Source organism: Bos indicus, chromosome 23 (genome assembly GCF_029378745.1).
Source record: "Bos indicus isolate NIAB-ARS_2022 breed Sahiwal x Tharparkar chromosome 23, NIAB-ARS_B.indTharparkar_mat_pri_1.0, whole genome shotgun sequence".
Taxonomy (NCBI): domain Eukaryota; kingdom Metazoa; phylum Chordata; class Mammalia; order Artiodactyla; family Bovidae; genus Bos; species Bos indicus.
Genome location: NC_091782.1, coordinates 29783703 through 29803505, shown reverse-complemented (window position 1 = coordinate 29803505; position 19803 = coordinate 29783703). Strand labels below are relative to the sequence as shown.

Sequence of the window (19803 nt, the reverse complement as noted above, 5' to 3'; positions counted from 1 at the left end):
CCGTGGGCTTGGGCTGTAAGTCAGGAAGGTGTTCTGAAGCCACTGCGTGCAGGACTGGGGGTCTAGATTCTGCCCCAAGTGTTAACGATAAATACTAGGGTATGAGGGTTACATGGTGGTGGGTTAGTCGCTAAGTCGTGTCAGACTCTTGCGACCTATGGACTGTAGCCCACCAGGCTCCTCTGTCGATGGGATTCTCCAGGCAAGACTACTGGAGTGGGTTGCCATGCCCTCTTCCAGGGGATCTTCTCCACCCTGGGGTTGAACTCAGGTCTCCTGCATTGCGGGCTGCTTCTTTACCTACTGAGCCACCAAGGAAACCTGAGTGTTACATAACATTTTATAAAATTTCAACCAGAATGTGCTTAACCCTTTACCCAATAACCCCTCCCATAGTTCATCCTGGATATTTTTCCTGAATGAAACATTTGATATCTCCCCTCTCGCTTTTATATGCTACAGAAGTCAGATGTGACTTAACAAAACTGATAACAAACGTTTGACCCTTTATGTACTATCACTTAACCATTTAACACCAAGGTGTACCATTATTCCCATTCTATATCAAGCAAACAGATTCAAAGAAATAAATCAACATGTCCAAAGTAATACAGCTAGCAAGGTGACAGAGCCAGAACGTAGACACCTCTTTATTCTGTACTGTATCCCGTCTCCCTGATTAAAGAGTGCTTAATAAATACCCTACAGATAACCTCATTGGTTTAAGGCTTGTTTTCTGTGGCCGAAAGAAATAAAAGTGATTCAAGGATGATGTTACAGAAGGGCAGTTTTTCCAACCCACAATATCTTTTTTTTTCAACAGCATTTATCAACTGCCAGTCCTGTGTCAAGTGCTAGCCTAAGATCTGGGTACATAGCAACGAACAGCCCTATCATCACAGAGTTCATTTAACAGGGGAGACATGTCAAGTACGGATAAATTCTATGAAGGAAAACAAAGCAGTGTTCAGATCAGTCGCTCAGTCGTGTCCGACTCTTTGCGACCCCATGAACCACAGCACGCCAGGCCTCCCTGTCCATCACCAACTCCCGGAGTCCACCCAAATCCATGTCCATTGTGTCGGTGATGCCATCCAGCCATCTCATCCTCTGTTGTCCCCTTCTCCTGCCCACAATCTTTCCCAACATCAGGGTCTTTTCAAATGAGTCAGCTCTCTGCATCTGGTGGCCAAAGTAATGTTACTACCTTTACTTTACTTTAACGGCATTACAAAGTAATGCCAAAGCAATGTTACTACCCCTCAGATTTTCTCTCTAGTTACCATCTACAGTCCTCAGGTTTGCAAAGGAGGAGCCACATGTTTCTCACTTAGGAGAAAAACTTATGTGCCATTTGCTTTTGTTTCTCCCAACAAGCTTCAAAGGACAGCCCTTTTGAGTGGGGAATACATAAGCAAGGAACAAAAATGACTGAAAATGAGAAATGAGAAGCAAAAGGAAGCTGACTCAAACCACCAGTTGATTTGCCCATAATTATTTTATTGACACTTTTATTGTTACAAAGGGAAAGTATGGTGTTGAGGATGTAAAAGGAAGGTCATGCACACAAGAGGACACAACATCACTTTAGATCTCAGGAAGCAGTAAGCATCTGATGGTTCTTTCGGGAAATAGCAAAAGGGGGAAAGCCAATAAAGAGAAAGACCAACTTAACAGAGACAAAAAGGCTAAAAAATGCAAACATCTTCCTGGAATCACAATAGAGAGGCTAATTAAAGCCATTTCATCTTTTCAGGGATCATAAGGTCTGTGGGAAAAGAAAGATGGGAAGAATCAATTCTCTAGAGAATTAGGAGGGTCACAATGGCAACCCACTCCAGTGTTCTTGCCTGGAGAATCCCAGGGACGGGGGAGCCTGGTGGGCTGCCGTCTATGGCATCGCACAGAATCGGACACGACTGAAGCGACTTAGCAGCAGCAGCAGCATCAGCAAGATGAATGAGTAGAATTAGAAAGCCACAGACAGAAGTGAGAAAACAGCTGTGTTTAGGTTTTGGCAGGTGGGCAGGGGGTCATTATAATATCACAGATTTGTCACTTATTGAATCCAGCTACTAGAAACCATGCTAGGCTCTTTACAGAATGATTTCTAGTTAATGCAACAACAAGGTAGCATTATTCCAGCCTTACAAGGACACGGGAGTTACAGTTTAAGTAGCTTGTCATGGTTGCCCAGCCAGCAAGTGGCACAGTCAGGAGAGGGACCCAAGCCTGCCTGGCCCTGAAGTCAGTGTTTTCCACATCCCTACTTCTCCAAGCTACAAATTTCACAAAGGATCTGAGTGAAGGTGACCTGGCAGTTTACACGGTCCCAGTAAAAGAGTAATAAGGAGATTCAGGTCTGACCAGGGTATGTCTAAGTTTCACAGGAGAATCATTGGATCCTGCTTCCTAGAATTTCTAGGGAATGCAAGGGAGAGAAGGATTATGGTGGAAGTTGATTTTGACTTGGGGATTTCTTGGCAGGAGGGAACTGGGAGGAGTCAGGCCCTAGGTTAGGTCCTAGGCAGCAATCCGGTAGTTGGGGTGAACCTGGGGCCTGACGTCGCAGACCATGCCGAGAAGCTGGGCCAGGACACGTTCACGGTTTCTCTGCTGGGAGCTCTGCATGCCCTGCACCTGGCGCCTTGTAGCCTGCTCCACCTCAGCTGACAAGTTCCCTTGGGAGCCCATGGCCTGGGGAGTGGGAGAAAGGGTGGAAGAGAGAAAAGAAAAAGCAGAAACAGAGAAAGAAGCATCCAGGCACGTGGAAGGAAGGGTCCTGGAGCAAGGCCAGGAAGCAAGGCCCTCTCCAGAGTCATGCCCACCCATGGAAATATCTAGATAGACACCACTCGCATCCATGGAAATATCTGGACACCAAAGAGACCAACATAATGCCCTCTCCTCTAAGATCTGACATGCAGCATCATCCTACAACAGACTGTAGGATCCTCACCATCCATGCCCATAAAACTCTGCCCTCCACCCCAAATGTCATCATACCCTGCATAGATCTCAGCCATCCCCCCACCTCCACCACCAGCTACACGAGTCCTTCAAAACTCCCAGACTCTCTTACATACAACTAAGCTTGACCTCACCAGGGTCCCCTTTGACCCTTGACCACCTTTTTTCTTGTGGAATCACCCTGTACACATCCCACCAGATATACCCACCAACATGCACACTCGGGGTCCCATCTCAGCTCCCCCACGACTCACTGCCTGCTGCTTGCTCTGGAATTCTTGCTCTCTCTCTCTGCGGTACTGGTCCACTTCCATTTGTGCCTCCTCCTTTGCCTGCTTCAGACGCCGAGCCTTCCCTGGAGGCAGAAGAAAGGACTGACAGTGGGGATAGGACCCCCCGCCCCCCAACACACACACACACACACTGTGAAAGTAGGGGGTCAGTCCCTCCCTCAAAGTTACTGCCTTCTCTCTGTCAGCCAAGAACAGGATTCTCATCACCCACCCATTTCTTCCCTCCTAAAAGCAACCGCAGCCCCCAGCTCTCTCTCCATCAGTCTTGGGTTATCCCAAGGACTCAAATGTTTGCTGTCCCTCTACCCCTAATTTTCTTTCCAGATTCCTAAGGAAAAAATGAGACTCACTCTTTCTGGCATCTGCCACCTTCTCAGCCGCCCGCTTCTCGGCTTGCAGGAGCTGCTGGATACCCTGGGATTGACTGGCCATTTCTGTTGTTATGACCAATGTTGTTTGTTTCAGAAGCCACCAAGGTACCAGATGGCTCCCCCTCTTCCCTCCCCCCACAACGCCTAATCCTCCTCCAGCTGTTTGCTGCAGCCTTTCACTCCCCCTGGGTCTTAGTGCTCCCCTTTTCGCTCAGACTCCTGTACCGGGTGTCTCCCCCAAATTGATCCTCCCATTGATGGCTGGTCCTCCTTTCCACCTCTCATGCTGGCAGTACTCAGAATTACCGCCTGGTGGCAGCAGAGACCAGGTCCAAAGCTGTTCGCTTACTACAGCAGGTGCAGAGCTTTCCCAGTTGGAAGGAATGGGGGGCGGCGGCCGAGAGAAGAGTGTTTAGGAAAGAAGGCGGCAGAGATTGAGAATGGGGTGAAGAGGTAAGGAAATTATCATGCTTGGTATGTTGGGAACAGAATATCTGGGCTTCTCTGAATTCTTCCAACTTCTCTCCCCCTCTTTTTTCTCCCTCCCATTTCCATCTTTTTTTGCTACATCTTTCCAATTCCAAATTTCTCCATTCATCTCATTTGCTTTGTCCTACAGTTGTTTTCCTTGTCTTTTACTGTATTTTTCTTCTATGATCTGTCCCTTCCTTGGCCTTACTGTGGTTTGGGGTTTAGTTTTGCATTTTCACTGCGGTTTTTTTCTTGTCTTTATCTCTTCTGTTTTCTCTCTCGTCTCATTTTTTCGTCTATCACTGAACCGTCTCCTCTCTCCTCCCAGTTGAGGGAGGCGGGGTTAAACTCCCCAAGAGCCTTTGCCTCTCTGCTCCTTTTCCTCTCCTGTCTTCCAGACTTCCGGTTTCAGACGGACCCTTTTCTTAAGTTCCCTAGTTTCCCCCCGGAGGCTGGGCCAAGGAAACACCTCCTGCCCCCTCGGGGAGGAACGACATCCGGTAACACGCCTCACAGTTCATTTCCGCCCTTTACCTGCTTCTCGGCTTGCGCCACTTCCGTCAGTCTAGAGTATCTCCGCCCTTCCCGCCTCCCTTCCTCGGAGCGTCTTAAACACGGGCTTCGGGCCTACTGCTCCGGGGGTACTTTGGGGGCGGGGGGGGCAGGTCTGATGAGTAACCCCTCCCCCCAAGTCCCAGAGGGAGAAGCCTCTACATCTGTTTGCCGGGTACATTATACTCAATTTCTAGATCATTATTTGAAATTGTCTGTGACTTTTTAAAATTAAGGTATCTGTTGATAAAAATTTCCCCCATCATTCTGTTTTGTATTATATAACAAAATCCTTTATGGAAATTTACCTGGGCTAATGAGCCTTTAAGTAATCATTTATCCTTTTCTCAAATTTTACATTAAAAAAAAAATGTGACCCCAGCGCCCCTCAAAATTTTTTTCAAACTTCTCATCTGGTAAAGGGATGAGGGTTAGGATTGGCCTCATTTCTTGTTGGAAATTGTCAGAAGAAATGGGGAACCGAAGGGAGAAACAGAGTAGGCCAGAGATGGAGGGGGAGGGACCATCCAAGGCTGGGGTCCTGACTGCTGCCTTCTTATCCTTCTTCCTCAGCCCAAGAGTTCCATGGCCTCCACTTCCCGTCGCCAACGCCGAGAGCGTCGCTTCCGTCGCTATTTGTCTGCAGGACGGCTGGTTCGGGCCCAAGCCCTCCTTCAGCGACACCCAGGCCTTGATGTAGATGCTGGGCAGCCCCCACCTCTGCACCGGGCATGCGCCCGCCACGATGCCCCTGCCCTGTGCCTGCTGCTGCGGCTTGGGGCTGACCCTGCCCACCAGGACCGCCATGGGGACACGGCGCTGCATGCCGCTGCCCGCCAGGGCCCTGATGGTGAGTCTGCCTGGTGGGGAACAAGGTCGTGAGCAACTGATGGGGTCTGAGATGAAGGCCAGTGGTAGAAGAAATAAGCCAGTTGTTTGGTCCTGGGACTCAGGGAAGTAGTTGACCAAATTGGCTTATGGCTATCATTTATGCCTTCACATTACTGAGCTACCACTGTCTGAGGAGCCCAGCATTACCCAAACAGCAACTAGTACTCAAACTTCACATCTCTCTAGATTGTTGTGTGTTAATTGCTCAGTAGGGTCCGACTCTTTGCAATCTCATAGACTGTAGTCCACCTGGCTTCTCTGTCCATGGGATTCTCTGGGCAAGAATACTGGAATGGGTTGCCGTTCCCTTCTCCAGGGGATTTTCCTGGCCCAGGGGTCGAACCCGGGTCTCCTACATTGCAAGAAGTTTCTATACGGTCTGAGCCACAATATCTAGGTTAGCAGCTACTTTTTTCTCTTAACTGGTTGTTTGCCTGTAGTATGAAAAATAAGATAGAGGGTACTCTCTGCAGTTACAATGCATGGATTCAGATCCCAGCTCCACAATTAACAGCTGTGTGTTCTTGGGCAAGTAACTAAACTTTGTTGATGCTTAATTTGTCACTGTGCAAAATTAATTAGTAGCAGCCTTTGCTGTGTGCCAGGCACTTCTCACAAAGCAACTCATTTAGGGCTGCCCTGGTGGCTCAGACAGTAAAAAATCTGCCTGCAGTGAGGGAGACCTGGTTTCAATCCCTGAGTTGGGAAGATCCCCTAGAGGAGGGTATGGCAACCCACTCCAGTATTCTTGCCTGGAGAATCCCCATGGACAGAAGAGCCTGGCGGGCTACAGTGCATGGGGTTGCAAAGAGTCAGACACAACTGGGGGACTAAGCACACAGGCACTTCTCACAAAGCAACTCGTTTAATCCTAACAACTACCCTGTGAAGATATAAGCACTAACATCATCCTTTACTTCTCAGATAAGGAAACAGTACAGAGAAGTAATTTGCCAAAGTCAAACAACTATTAAGTGGTAGAGCAAGGATTGTATCCCAGCAGCCTACCTGGATAGTCTCTGCTGTGTGGTACTTTATAGAATTACACAGTGATAACACCTGTGTTCAAAGCACTCATGCTGTGAATGTTTTTAGCATCAACTGACACAGCACATAATGAAGCACCCAGCACGTGATAGTTCAGTTCAGTCACTCAGTTGTGTCCGACTCTTTGTGACCCCATGGACTGCAGCATGCCAGGCCCTCCTGTCCATTACCAACTCCCAGAGTTTACCCAAACTCATGTCCATTGAGTTGGTGATGCCATCCAACCATCTCATCCTGTGTCGTCCCCTTCTCCTCCTGCCCTCGATCTTTCCTAGCATCAGGGTCTTTTCAAATGAGTCACTTCTTCACATCAGGTGGCCAAAGCATTAGAGTTTCAGCTGCAACATCAGTCCTTCCAAAGAACACCCAGGACTGATCTTTAGGATGGACTGGTTGGATCTCCTTGCAGTCCAAGGGACTCTCAAGAGTCTTCTCCAACACCACAGTTCAAAAGCACCAATTCTTCAGCCCTCAGTTTTCTTTATAGTCCAACTCTCACATCCATACATGACTACTGGAAAAACCAAAGCTTTGACTAGACGGACCTTTGTTGGCAAAGTAATATCTCTGCTTTTTAATATGCTGTCTAGGTTGGTCATAACTTTCCTTCCAAGGAGTAAGCGTCTTTTAATTTCATGGATGCAGTCACCATCTGCAGTGATTTTGGAGCCCAGAAAAATAAAGTCAGCCACTTTCCACTGTTTACCTATCTATTTGCCATGAAGTGATGGGACTTAGTTTTCTAAGTTGATGATCTTAGTTTTCTGAATGTTGAGTTTTAAGCCAACTTTTTCACTCTCCTCTTTCACTTTCATCAAGAAGCTCTTTAGTTCTTCTTCACTTTCTGCTATAAGAGTGGTGTCATCTGCATGTCTGAGGTTATTGCTGTTTTTCCCAGCAGTCTTGATTTCAACTTGTGCTTCATCCAGCCCAGCGTTTCTCATGATGTACTCTACATGTAAGTTAAATAAGCAGGGTGACCATCTATAGCCTTGACGTACTCCTTTTCCTATTTGGAACCAGTCTGTTGTTCCATGTCCGGTTCTAACTTTTGCTTCCTGACCTGCATACAGGATTCTCAAGAGGCAGGTCAGGTGGTCTGGTACTCCCATCTCTTTCAGAATTTTCCACAGTTTGTTGTGATAAGCACATGCTAAGCACTCTAGCCATTGTTCCTGTGGGTATTAATAGATCCATACTCCTTTACCCACAGTTCTGAAACTCAGAAACACTCTGAGAACCGTATTTTTTCATCAACCTGCCACCAAACTCATTTGGTGACAAAAATCTAACCTAAACTGAAGCTAATCTATTTATGATATGCTGTTATCCTACTGATGTCAATATTCATACATTTCACTGCAGAAACATTCACATGTTTCGTTACCAGGGCTAGCCTAGCCATGCTCTCCCAGACTACCTGATATACAGTGTACCATTGTCCCTTGGTATCTGAGAGGGATTGGTTCTAGAACCCCCCACTCCCAGGATACCCAAATCCACAGGTGCTCAAGTCCCTTTTATGAAATGGTGTGATGTTTGCATATAACCCATGCACTGTCTTCCTGTAGATTACTTAACATACTTAATCCAATGGAAATGTTACGTAGATAGTTGTAGGCAAACTGCAAATTAAGTTTTGGCTTTTGGAACTTGATGGAATTTTTTTTTCCCCTGAATATTTTAGGTCTATGGTTGGTTGACTCTGCAGATGTGGAACCTGAGAATATGGAGGGTCAACTATATGTACTTTCAGATCAGCTCTTATCAAATCCCCCAAATATCTGCATTCTGGAAAGCCTTTGATATTGATGAGGGCTTGTTGATACTGTAGTGGCAGTGGACGCAGCTCAGAAGAGGTACAACTCTCCCTAAGAAAATAACAGGTGCAATGCCATTTCCCCTTTTAGAAACTTTCCTTCTAGAATAAGAACATTAGATGAAAATCTCTTGGTGGATGAGCAATCTGAACTCAGTTTGATTGCTATTGTCATCCCCCCCAGCTCCCCAAGAATGTACAGGAATCTCACCCACACCCTGAAACCTCCCCCCATATAGTCAAAAATCCCCTATTGTTTAGTTCCCCTAACATAGTGAGATAGGCTGACCTATTCAGATTATTTTTTAACTTAAAGAGAGGAGGTTTACAAAGTGCAGGCACCCAACTTGACAGTTGACACTGTATATGACAACAGAGCAGAATGCCCTGAGGCAGACCTCAGACCCCATCAAGTTCCAGCCCTGGCACTTAATGGGCTGTGTCAAGCCCTCTCCAGTTTAGCCTGCGTGAACCTAATTTGCTTCTCTAGAATGGAGGTTGTGGCAAGTGAGGCAAGCACTTGGTGCAGTTTTGGTATTCACTAGATGATAAGTCAGAGAAGGCAATGGCAACCCACTCCGGTACTCTTGCCTGGAAAATCCCATGGACGGAGGAGCCTGGTACACTGCAGTCCATGAGGTCACTAAGAATCTGACACGACTGAGCGACTTCACTTTCACTTTTCACTTTCATGCATTAGAGAAGGAAACGGCAACCCACTCCAGTGTTCTTGCCTGGAGAATCCCAGGGACAGGGGAGCCTGGTGGGCTGCCGTCTATGGGGTCGCACAGAGTTGGACACGACTGAAGCGACTTAGCAGCAGCAGCAGGTGATTAGTAGGGCTTCCTTAGTGGTCAGCAGTAAAGAATCCACCTGCAGTGCAGGAGATGTGGGTTTGATCCGTGGATTGGGAAGATTCCCTGGAGAAGGAAATGGCAACCCACTCCAGTATTCTCCAGAAAACCCCACAGACACAGGAGCCTGTCGGGTTAGAGTCCATGGGGTCACAAAAAGTCAGATAGGACTTAGTGACTAAACAACAACAAAAGATGAGAAGTACTATTATTTTTATTCTTTTATTACTCAGTTAAGGCTTCTTTAGTGACAGAAATGTCTCTTACAGTAGGTGCTTCCTTCATTATATTGAATTCTAAGAAACATGTGAGATTGATAATTATGGTTCCATTTAAGGATGAGGAAAGCAGGGCCCAGAAACTTCAGGACCTTGCTGAAATTTCACCTACACTCAGGTCACTCCCAGGCCCTCAGGCTTTCCTTCCTCCTGGTCCCCTGCCATCCTCACCACCAGGTGGCCTTCTAACTCCTTGGTAAGAAGGCCCATCTCTAGGGACCATTCTGCCTTAAAATCCAGGTATTTTCTTTGAACAGATGAAATGACCCAGAATTTTCTGGGGGAGGGTGGATTTCCCTTCAGTTCCCATGGTGGGTCCAAGGGATGTGTCAGTTCATTCTGAATTGGCTGGGCTGGGTTGTCACACCCAGTGAGATACCAGTGAATGGCCACTACCTTTGAGGCTTTTAGTAACACCTCCTAGGAAGGTGGTCTTAGCTGTCAGAGACCCCTGTATAAACACACGTTAATCCAACGATAGCCATTCTCTGCCTTCAGCAAGAATGAGTGAACGATGACAAACAGGGTCGTTTTGTCACCATCTTTGCAAAAAGAATAAGTCCAAAGCCAGCTTGATTTTTTGTTTTTATCTCCTGAGTGTAGCATTCACTGCACCTCTGCCCTGTGCCAGCACAGTATGAGACATTTCCCATCCATTACCTACTTTGATCTGCTCAGTAGAAGTAGGCTGTGGCCCTGCTTTACAGATGACTGAGCCATCCGGTTTACGTTCCCTTTGCCTTTCCAACTTAACCTCCCACGGCACACCCACAAACCTGAGACTCCTGCTCCATGACTCTGTCTTCAGTGACCCCAAACCTGTTTTCAACAAGCATGCCTGTCTTTTATCTGCCTCTTGCCTGTCGCCTTCCTGCCGCCCTAGTAAGTTTTCCACCTTGCTAAGTTATTCTCCCTTCACAACCCAATGTAGGCCCCCACCTCCTTCTAGAAGCCCTCTCCAACCAGCTCGCCCACTGTTACCTTTTCTTCCTCTGCATATCAATCATCACTGAATATAAACTTCTGATCTGGCATTTTTTAAAAGTGTTCTGTACCAATTAGTATCAACATCTCATTAAGACAGAAATCGTGTCTCGTTTGGGGGAGAAGAACAGCGCTTCTATCACTAAGATGAAGAACGTGTTTATGCCACAAAGCTTTTTTTCACATTTATTTTTCCCAGTATAAAAGTACAACATATGAATTAAAGAACATTGGGAAAAGTTGATCTATACTGTTAAATTGTCAGTAAATTTGGTGTTTCAAATAACTGGAGAGGGTGGTGGTGAACTATTTAATAAATGATAACCAGACCATTTGTCTTCTCTGGAGAAAAATAGTCTTACCTTACACCCGACTCAAAAGTAAATTACAGCAGATTAAACATCTAAATGCGACAGGAAGGACTCAAATTCATGAGAGGGTTTTCTCTGGGGGATAAAACTTGGAAGACAGTATCAAAGAAAACTTTAGTTTTATCTCTGATGGTTTTTTTTTTAATAAAATTATTTTGCAAAAATGAAAATACATTCACATACTTTGTGGTAGGAATAGGTTGCTTATCATACTATACTTGGTACTTTTTTCTGGTTTTGAAAAAAATTTTTTTTCTAGGAATAAATATAGTAGGAAAAAACACAAGGGCATAATCTTGGAGTGGAGAAAAACCCTCCTAAGAATGAAATAAAGTCAAAAGCTGTAAGTTGAAAATAGACACAGATTTAATGACAAAAACTTTGAAAAGATAGAGGAAAATATTTACAGTATATGTGAAATAAACACAAAGGATGGGTATCCATATTATATAAATAACTCTCATATCTATCTGTATATTATCCAGGGGAAAAGTAGACACAGAATATGAATATGAAAAACTTTCATTAATAAAGTCTTTTTTTTAATCTATCAGATGGGCAAAATTTAAAGGGTTGGTGATATTCAGATTTGATAAAGGACTTGACAGGCACTCATATATTCTTTTTTTAAATATTTTGATAATTACCTAGTTTATTTCAAGAATAATTGAATAATATTCCTTATCACATATAAAAAGTTTCCTGAAAGTGATAAAACTATAATTTCATTAGGTACTCCTACTTTCTTGATGGGGTATACCTTGGCACAAATTTTTTTGAAAGCAATTTGGCAAAATTGCACATTTTGTTTACTCAGAAATTCCCCTTCTGAGAATCTACCCCACAGAAGTACTGTAAGGAGTCCACAAACACATATGTGTAAGACTGATCATTTTTGGAAACAAAGTCTTTCTATTGGGGGTGGGAAGGTTTGTTTGATATACACAATGGAACACTACACACTCACAAAAAAGAATGAGGTAGGCTATGTATACTCCTGTGGAAATTATAAATGAACTGCTAAATGAAAAAAGAAAGCTACCAAACAACATGTAACTCTTGAAAAGAAATTGTCGTGCATATGTGTTTATATACACCAAGACAGGACTGAAAAGGGACCACACCTAGCTGTTAACAGTGATTAAATTTATTCTTCAATCTTTAAAAAGAAAAGAAAATTTCATATTAGTTATGTCCTTTTCACATTAAAATATCAGCTAGGACTTGGAGGGAAAGCTACTCATAGTCTACCACCCTGAAACTAGAATTTTTACATATTTCTTTCAAATCTGTTTTTCAACCATTGATTTGGTCTCTTTTCACACAATTGTGATTGGATCCTATATACAGTTTTGCAGCCTGCTTTTTCCCCACACCAACATAATCTTTAGTGGCTATTTAATATTCCGTACCAGATTTTACTCATAGTGTTTTATAGTTGGAGGGCTTACCCCTTCAAACCTATGAATTTTAAAACCTCCCATGCAAACCTGAGCACCCACCAACCCTCACACCTGCTGTGAGCCCTGGTGAGAAATAAGCTGTTGAAAGACAAGGCCAGTTGCTGGGTGGGACAAGTTAGGAGGACTTGTGACAGGTCACATCAGTACTAAAGAGAAGTTTCCCCGACCCCTCATCCTGATGTGGTTTGCGTTGAGTGACACTCGAGTGTGCCAGGAGATGGGTAGGGGGCAGTGGGCCTTGGCCAGCCAAGGCTGGACCCATTCTATCTTGTGCCTTCCTGGTACTGACAGGACGGCCCTTCCTCTGTCCCATCGTTTTGCCGGGCAGCCACTATGTTCTAGCATCAGTGAATAAAGATTGAAAGACTGCCTGCCGGCCCACTTCCTCCTGCCCTAGGGAGAAAAAGTAGGTCTACAGGAAGGGAGGGTGGCTTGCTCACCTTCCTCTGTCCTGGGAGTGCAGGGGGGGCTGGTGGCTGTGGCAGGGGGCACTGGTAGGTGCAGTGTTGGCACTCAGCTGACAATGGAGCAGGTGCGTTGAGGTCAGGACTCAGGAAGATGGGCGCTCAGGCATGTCAGTCCCTTTCCCGGTTTCCCCCAGCCTCCTGTCAGCCAGGTTGGGACCTTCTGTCTCAACCCCTTTCCCCTGCCTTAGGTCGGCAGTCATTTGGAAAGAGTTTGCCCTGCTGCTGGGAACATTTCAGTGGCTTAAATTCATTATTGGACTACCTCTCCATTACCCTCTCAGCATCCCCTGGCTAAGGCTGGCTGAGAGATTTCCCTGAGAATATTTATTTTTCTCAGCTTACTGAAAAGTGATATAAAAAGAAAAATATTATGTATTTGTATATTTATAATGGTACAGATCAGGGTGTTCAGATATTCTATATAGGATATAGTTTTGGATGAGAAACACAATAAAAAGTACAAAGTAACGGTATTTTTCAAGCCAAAAAATGGAATATACAGTCAAAGGGAGGCAAGCTAGAAAATATTTGATGTAGTGGAGCTCCCAGGACACCAGATTGGTCTGCAAAGACAGAATATTTTAAACCACCACACTTATTCATGATGTAAAGTATCAATAAGTATTTGTCAGTGACAATGGTTGCCTAGTACCCAGGAGGCATCCGTGTGGGCAACGCTTCCATTGCTCTAAGACCAAGGGAGTGAGTGACCTGCAGATTCAAGATGGCGGCCCTCCCAGCTAATTTGTGCTCACTGCTGTCCCGTCAACAGCCTACACGGATTTCTTCCTGCCACTGCTGAGTCGCTGTCCTTCTGCCATGGGAATAAAGAATAAGGATGGGGAGACCCCAGGGCAGATTCTGGGCTGGGGACCCCCCTGGGATTCTGCTGAGGAGGAGGAGGAAGATGAGGCCTCTAAGGAACGGGAATGGAGACAGAAGCTGCAGGGAGAGCTGGAGGACGAGTGGCAGGAGGTCATCGGGAGATTTGAAGGTAAGGATGCCATTTCCATCCACAGCCGCCCTTCCCCACTGGCTTCCTGTGCTCCCTTCTCCCGAGCTGCCCATCACCTCCTCACAGCCTCTCCGAGACCACCCCCACCTGCCCTCCCAAACAGATGATGCTTCCCATGAGACCCAGGAACCCGAGTCCTTCTCAGCCTGGTCAGATCGCATGGCCCGGGAACATGCCCAGAAGCACCAGCAGCAGCGGCGTGAGGCAGAGGGAGCCTGCCGACCCCCACGGGCTGAGGGCTCCGGGCACAGCTGGCGGCAGCAGGAGGAGGAGCAGCGGCTCTTCCGAGAGCGAGCCCGGGCCAAAGAGGAGGAACTGCGTGAGAGCCGAGCCCGGAGGGCGCAGGAGGCGCTCAGGGATCGCGCTCCGGAGCCGGCCAGAGCTGGGCCCCGGGCAGAGCACCCCAGAGGCGCAGGGCGGGGCAGACTCTGGCGCTTTGGTGATGTGCCTTGGCCCTGCCCTGGGGGAGGGGACCCAGAAGCCATGGCTGCAGCACTGGTGGCCAGGGGTCCCCCCTTGGAGGAACAGGGGGCTCTGAGGAGGTACTTGAGGGTCCAGCAGGTGCGCTGGCACCCTGACCGCTTCCTGCAGCGATTCCGAAGCCAGATTGAGACCTGGGAGCTGGGCCGAGTGATGGGAGCTGTGACAGCCCTTTCTCAGGCCCTGAATCGCCACGCGGAGGCCCTCAAGTGACGCTGAGGGGAGAGCGAGAAACTGCAGGAAGGGCAGGACAGTAGGAAGGTTAAGGTCAGGAGGCCAGTACTGAAGGGCAGAGGATATGGGGTGGGAGCAAAACTGGTAATGAGTGGGGGTGGGGGGATGCGGGCCACCACCCTGCTCCTTGGCTCTGCCATTTCCTAATAAGACCTGGTTCCACGTTGCACACCCGGTGTCTCCTCTGCCTTTTTCCATCACTGTGGTTTTCATCACCCATGACTTCTCATTTCCCACTCCACATGCCAAAACCCGCAGCTCCTATACCCCTGCACCATGCGGGCACACACCGGGGCCCTCTGCTGCAGACTAGAAGCCCCCTGCCCACCCGCCCACAAGGGCGGCGCTAAGAGGACCCAGCTTGTCTGCCCTCCAGTCTCTCCACTTCCTATGCTGGGCTCCTCTCCATTCTTCAGTCAGTGGTTGGAGAAATAGATGTGAACAGAGGCAAAAAGGGGAACAAAGCTAGTTTCCCTCCCCTCCCCAGCCGGAACCACATCCTCCTCCCCACTTAACACCCTCTTCCCCCAACACAGGGCTTTCCCTCTGCTGAGTCACTGAATGATCTGAATTGGGGGCGCCTGGAGTTGGGGGACCATGAGAATGTGGTGGGAGGATGGGGGATAGAAGCAGAAAGGAGAGGGGAAGAGCCCTTGTGGGGGAGTGGAATTTCGGTTACTAAAATTAGGAGCAGGGGAAGGAGGCGGAAAGAGCCAAATTATGTAACCTGGGTTGTCTGCTCTTGGGCAACCAGAGATCCACACCCGAGGCCATCAGTCCCCTCGGGCTTCTCAGTCCTGACTCTCCTCCTCCAGGGCTCCAGTTCTCAACTCCTCCAGCCAGCTTCTGCCCCGATCCTAAACCTGGGCTCCATCTCTGGGCAGCCCCGTCTTGGCCTTCCAGATAAATGTCCCCTTTTCCTGAGGTTAAGGAAAAGGTCCTGGTGGGTGGTGGGAGAGGGTATAGGGTTCCTAAGGCGGGAGGGTAGGGGGAGCACCATCTCTTCCACTCTTCAAACTCGGTCTCCTCTTCAGCTCCCTTGAACTAGGGTAGGAAGTTGCAGACAGCTCCGCACCCTACACCACCGGTGGGATCCCACAGTACTGGCAGGACACAGCAGGAACTCAGGGGCAGGACTCAGGAGAATACGGGCATGCGCCGGCACGTGCGCAGTCCACACATGTCTGCATCAGAGAATGTTGTGAATCAGAACTTATTTTTCAGGTTTGGAATGGAATGCCGGTCTACACAGGAGAATCCCAGGTGTGGAAGCAGAGGGTGATGGGGGACAGGGAGGGAAAGTCTCTGGAAGCATGGGCACACTAGGTGGGTGTGAGACCCTCGGTGAAGACCAGAGAGCCAACAGGCCCCAGGTCTCCCAGGACCCGGCAGATGTTCAGGGGGCAGGAGGAGGGAGGGCTGATGAGAAAGATCCTGTGAGAGGAAGCTGCCGTGATTCAGAGAAGAGACTGAGCTGTGAGCAACCCAAGCGTCCGGTTCCTCTCACAGGCCGGAGACTTCGGAAGTAGCATGCAAAGAACTCAAGTTCGAAGTGGCGGGGGTGGAGTTGGGGTTAGGATCTTTAAGCTGGGGCTGGAAAAGTGAGCAACAGAAAACTCTGGTGTCCAAATTTGTTCCTTCACCCAGGAGACAGTCTGGTTTTTAAGCACATCATTGGCCCTTCTGTGAGAGTCACATAAAACCAAAGCAAAATAAGTCCCACTCTCTGGCCCCCCGACCTCCCTCTTTTCAACGTCTCTCCCTGGTGTCTGGCCCCCAGCCCGGTTGGGGGTTCCCCTGAGATGAGGGCTGCTCACTTTCTCTGACCACACGGTTTCCGCTTCTGTGTCTCTTATTTCCTAAGCTGATAAAAATACTGAGCCCTAGAGGCCTTGGCTTCCTCTGACCCCCTGGGGCCAGGCAGCAGGCATCCTGTCTTCCACAGTTGGGGTGGGGAGGGGAAGCAGGGATCCCCAAGGGGTGACTCAGAGCCTTCTGTGCAACCCTGGGGACATGGACATGTGCAGCCTTGCTCTAGAACTGGAACGAGGAATTGCTTCTCAGTTGAGGGTGCACTGGGTCTCAGATAGAGACATGGGGTTGGGAATGAGACTGATGAGATTGAAGAGGGTCCCTTGGGAGATTGGGGTTGGGGCAGGTCTGGTTAAGTCAGGAAAGGCGTGTGGGAGGGACTGTCCTCACTGCAGTTCAGCTGAGCATCAAGTAGCCCAAAGATAAATGCAAACTGCTTCAAATTTGCTGTCCAGTAGGGGAGGCAGACCTAATCAACTGATTCAAGGCATGCTGAGTGAACTAGATAGAGTAAGGTATGGTGGGTGTAGAAGGTGGGGGGGTGGGGCGGGGGGTGTGTTCCGTCTGCAAGCACCCAGCAGGCTCTGAGGGAGGAGAGGCCATTTGATGAACAGGTGGGATTTCTGGGGGAGGGGGTGAGTGAAAGGGCCCCGGAGAGGAGTGAAACAGCTTGAGCAGAGGCTGAGAGTCAGAAAACAGTGTATGTTCAGGAAAGGCAAGCATCCTGAGGTAGGTGGAGTGCAGGTATGAGGAAGCATGTGTTGAGGAAAGGACAAAGAATGTCAAGGTAAGGGATGTGTGGACTTGGCAGGCAGTGGCACTGTGGCAGCTCGGGGTGGGGGGACAGGGACTGCTTCACGTGTACAGACAATTAAAACAGGTGCTGTGGGCAGTGGGGGGACACATTCTATGTGTTAACCATGTCACACCCTTTTCCCAGCATCAGAATCCTGCCAGCAACTGTCCAGAAGGATCTCCGTTATACAGATGAGACTGAGGCTCATAAATGTATTGTAACTTACAGTCACACAGCTACAAAGTATGGACTTAGCGTTAAATCATTTTACCCCAAAGCCTGTGTACTCTGCTTAAGTCCCAATAACTCCAAGTGGCATTAAAGGAAGGGACAAATCTTATAACTTTGAGAGGGATAAGTCATTAGGATGTGCCAGCTGACTGGATGGTGGGAGTGAGGGAAGAGGAGTCCTAGATGGTTCCAAGTTTTCAGCCAAGGGCATAAGAAAGACCAGAATACCCTAAACCAAGGAGGTATGTGGCTGAGGGGAAAATGAGTTGATTTCAGACAATCAAATTTTTATTAAGTACCTGATAGGAGCAGACTGCTCTGCTAGACAATGGATATAAGTGAAATAAAGTCATTGCCCTCAAAGGGCTTGCAGTCTATTGAAATGATTAACAAACAAGTGGGCTTCCCAGGTGTGCTCAGTGGTAAAGAATCCACCTGCCAGTGCAGGAGATGCAAGAGACGCAGATTTGATCCCTGGGTTGAGAAGATCCCCTCAAGCAGGAGACAGTAACCTGCTTCAAGATTCTTGCAGAGAAAATTCCATGGAAGATGATCCTGGCAAGCTACAGTCCATGGGGTGGCAGAGTCAGACACGGCTGAGCACACATTTCACATTTAGGCTGCAATGAACCAAGTGATCTAATGTAGGTGGAACAAAGTAACAGAAATCGTAGGGATTTCTCCAGGGTTCTCCTGTGTACAAACAAGCACCAGCCACATATGATGACAGGAGGTGCACCTGCTTAGAATAATACAGTGCTCGAGAAGGTCCTGCAGGGTTGGAGGTAGCAGCATGACCCTGAAGTGCAGGTTTCCAGCAGGCAGGTCTGGAGCTCAAAAGAAAAGTTGGAGTGGCTGGAGACACAGCTTTGGGCATCCTTTTCTGAGTGGACAGGATCCCTCCAAGAGAGGGTGATCAGAAGAACCTTGAGGATGGTCAAAGGGAGGGAAGCCAATAAAGGAGAGAGATTGAAGGGACAGAAAAGTAGGGCAAGAGAGGTGTGCCAAGCAGAGCCCGGGCAGCCACATCTGACACTTCAAAGAAGTCTAATAGGTGAGAGTTCAGAAGATCCTTTGGGTTCAGGACTAGACGATTACAAATTTTGAGAAAACAGTTTCCACTTATCAGAGGGGCAGAAGTCGCTTTACATAGGTTTAAGGAATGAGTGGGAGGTGAGGCAAAGGAGGAGCTGAGTACAAAGTTGTAGAATGGTGAATACTGAAGGTAACCGAGAACCATCTCTCTTTCAACCCACAACTTTTACAGTGAGGAAAATTTTACCAGTTCCCGAAAAAGTGGTTAGTTAGAGGGCTAGTTTCTTGAGACATCACACAGAAAAGGAAGGTGAGAGGTGGAATGGACATTTAAGGGAGAGAGTCCAGGAAAGGCTTTTTATTTTTGAGAAGTAAAGTTGAGTATATAAAATGAAGGCACATGGAAAGAGATACTGAAAACAAGGAAGAGGGGAAAGGGAATGGTAAACATGGGGAAGTGAAATACAGAGTACAAAGAGTCTACCTTAGGAGAAAGAGTCCTCTGACTCAAGAAGAAAAAGGAAACATGAAGGGAAAATAAGACAATAAAGAAGTACTCCTTAGGTGACCCTAAGTTCAATAAAAGCCTAATAGCATCACTGAGAGTAAAGAGCTAGGGAGGTATGTAGATTTAGAACATGGAGGAGTAGATATAGTACTGCAGGAGTAGAACTAGGAAGTCAACAAACAAAGATTAGGGGACCTTAAGGGCTTCCTGAGGTTAGATGACCAGGATTAGTAATAGGCCTCTTCTGAGGATATGACTCTCCTATGATGCTTGGCAGTCCAGGAGAAGGACCCAAGAATGAGACCACTGAGTTTACCCAAATCAAGTTTTTCAAGATCTTATTGGTAGAATATCAGGTAGGGAAGGAGAGGTGAAGAAAGACTGATCTAGATACACGAATTGTTAGATGCGTGGTAGAGATGCTGGTGGAGGAGATTGTGTTATGAAGACCAGAACATGGAAGATGCAAAGGCATGGATTTCAAGAGAGGAGGAGATTATCAGTGGTGCCAAGGGGGGAGAGGACAGCGCCCTCTCCTGCCCCCTGCTCCTAGTGATGGGTGTGGAAGAAAGGGCAGCCTTCACCATAGACAGAATGAACGTTCTTAGGGAAAAGCCAGGTTTCAATGTCCCAGAGGAAGATGCTTTCAAAAGTGAAATAGAGGATTTAAATATATAAGGAGTTCCATAAAATATTGTGGAATGGGTTGTTACAAGCATCCTGTGTTGGATAGGGGATAGAATCCAGGGAGGTTGAATCCCAGTGAGAGTTCTAGAGAAAACTAAGTCTGGAGGGTTTTGCTTCTAGAAGAAAGAGATTGCTGCTTCTGACATTTAGAATAGGAGATACATTGCATTTATC

At 47.5% G+C, this 19803-nt stretch overlaps 2 protein-coding genes across 6 annotated transcripts; one reads left to right on the top strand and one right to left on the bottom strand.

The window, feature by feature from the left end:
• Positions 1-1479: 1479 nt before the first annotated feature.
• ATP6V1G2 (ATPase H+ transporting V1 subunit G2) lies at positions 1480-3921 on the bottom strand. 3 transcript variants are annotated; one of them, XM_070778225.1, is made up of 3 exons: positions 3614-3921; positions 3180-3344; positions 1480-2697 (listed from the first exon to the last, which is right to left on the bottom strand). In XM_070778225.1, exons 1-3 carry the CDS (start codon positions 3623-3625, stop codon positions 2524-2526), a joined length of 351 nt encoding a protein of 116 aa, XP_070634326.1. In that variant the 5' UTR covers positions 3626-3921; the 3' UTR covers positions 1480-2523. The 3 variants fall into 3 exon arrangements, with proteins under 3 accessions (XP_070634326.1, XP_070634325.1, XP_019841297.1); XM_070778224.1 differs by having other exon boundaries at positions 3180-3325; positions 3614-3915; XM_019985738.2 differs by having other exon boundaries at positions 3225-3325; positions 3614-3883.
• Positions 3922-3991: 70 nt separating this feature from the next.
• Positions 3992-14729, top strand: NFKBIL1 (NFKB inhibitor like 1). 3 transcript variants are annotated; one of them, XM_019985735.2, is made up of 5 exons: positions 3992-4087; positions 4504-4605; positions 5231-5507; positions 13604-13825; positions 13950-14729. In XM_019985735.2, the coding sequence occupies exons 3-5, from the start codon at positions 5243-5245 to the stop codon at positions 14537-14539; spliced, it is 1077 nt and encodes a 358-aa protein (XP_019841294.2). In that variant the 5' UTR covers positions 3992-4087; positions 4504-4605; positions 5231-5242; the 3' UTR covers positions 14540-14729. The 3 variants fall into 3 exon arrangements, with proteins under 3 accessions (XP_019841294.2, XP_019841293.2, XP_019841292.2); XM_019985734.2 differs by lacking the exon at positions 4504-4605 and having other exon boundaries at positions 3997-4087; XM_019985733.2 differs by lacking the exons at positions 3992-4087; positions 4504-4605 and adding an exon at positions 4665-4832.
• Positions 14730-19803: the final 5074 nt, after the last annotated feature.

What these genes read in the sequence shown, in the direction of transcription:
- ATP6V1G2 (XM_070778224.1), bottom strand. Translation starts at nt 3,695, where the DNA reads ATGGCCAGTCAATCCCAGGGTATCCAGCAGCTCCTGCAAGCCGAGAAG. An exon ending in GGTGGCAGATGCCAGAAAGA is followed by an intron (nt 3,326 to 3,613) that starts GTGAGTCTCATT and finishes TTCTGCCTCCAG; the next exon opens with GGAAGGCTCGGCGTCTGAAG. An exon ending in GACCCCGAGTGTGCATGTTG is followed by an intron (nt 2,698 to 3,179) that starts GTGGGTATATCT and finishes CCCACTCCCCAG; the next exon opens with GCCATGGGCTCCCAAGGGAA.
- NFKBIL1 (XM_019985733.2), top strand. Translation starts at nt 4,776, where the DNA reads ATGAGTAACCCCTCCCCCCAAGTCCCAGAGGGAGAAGCCTCTACATCT. An exon ending in TGCCCGCCAGGGCCCTGATG is followed by an intron (nt 5,508 to 13,603) that starts GTGAGTCTGCCT and finishes TCCCGTCAACAG; the next exon opens with CCTACACGGATTTCTTCCTG. An exon ending in GGTCATCGGGAGATTTGAAG is followed by an intron (nt 13,826 to 13,949) that starts GTAAGGATGCCA and finishes CCTCCCAAACAG; the next exon opens with ATGATGCTTCCCATGAGACC.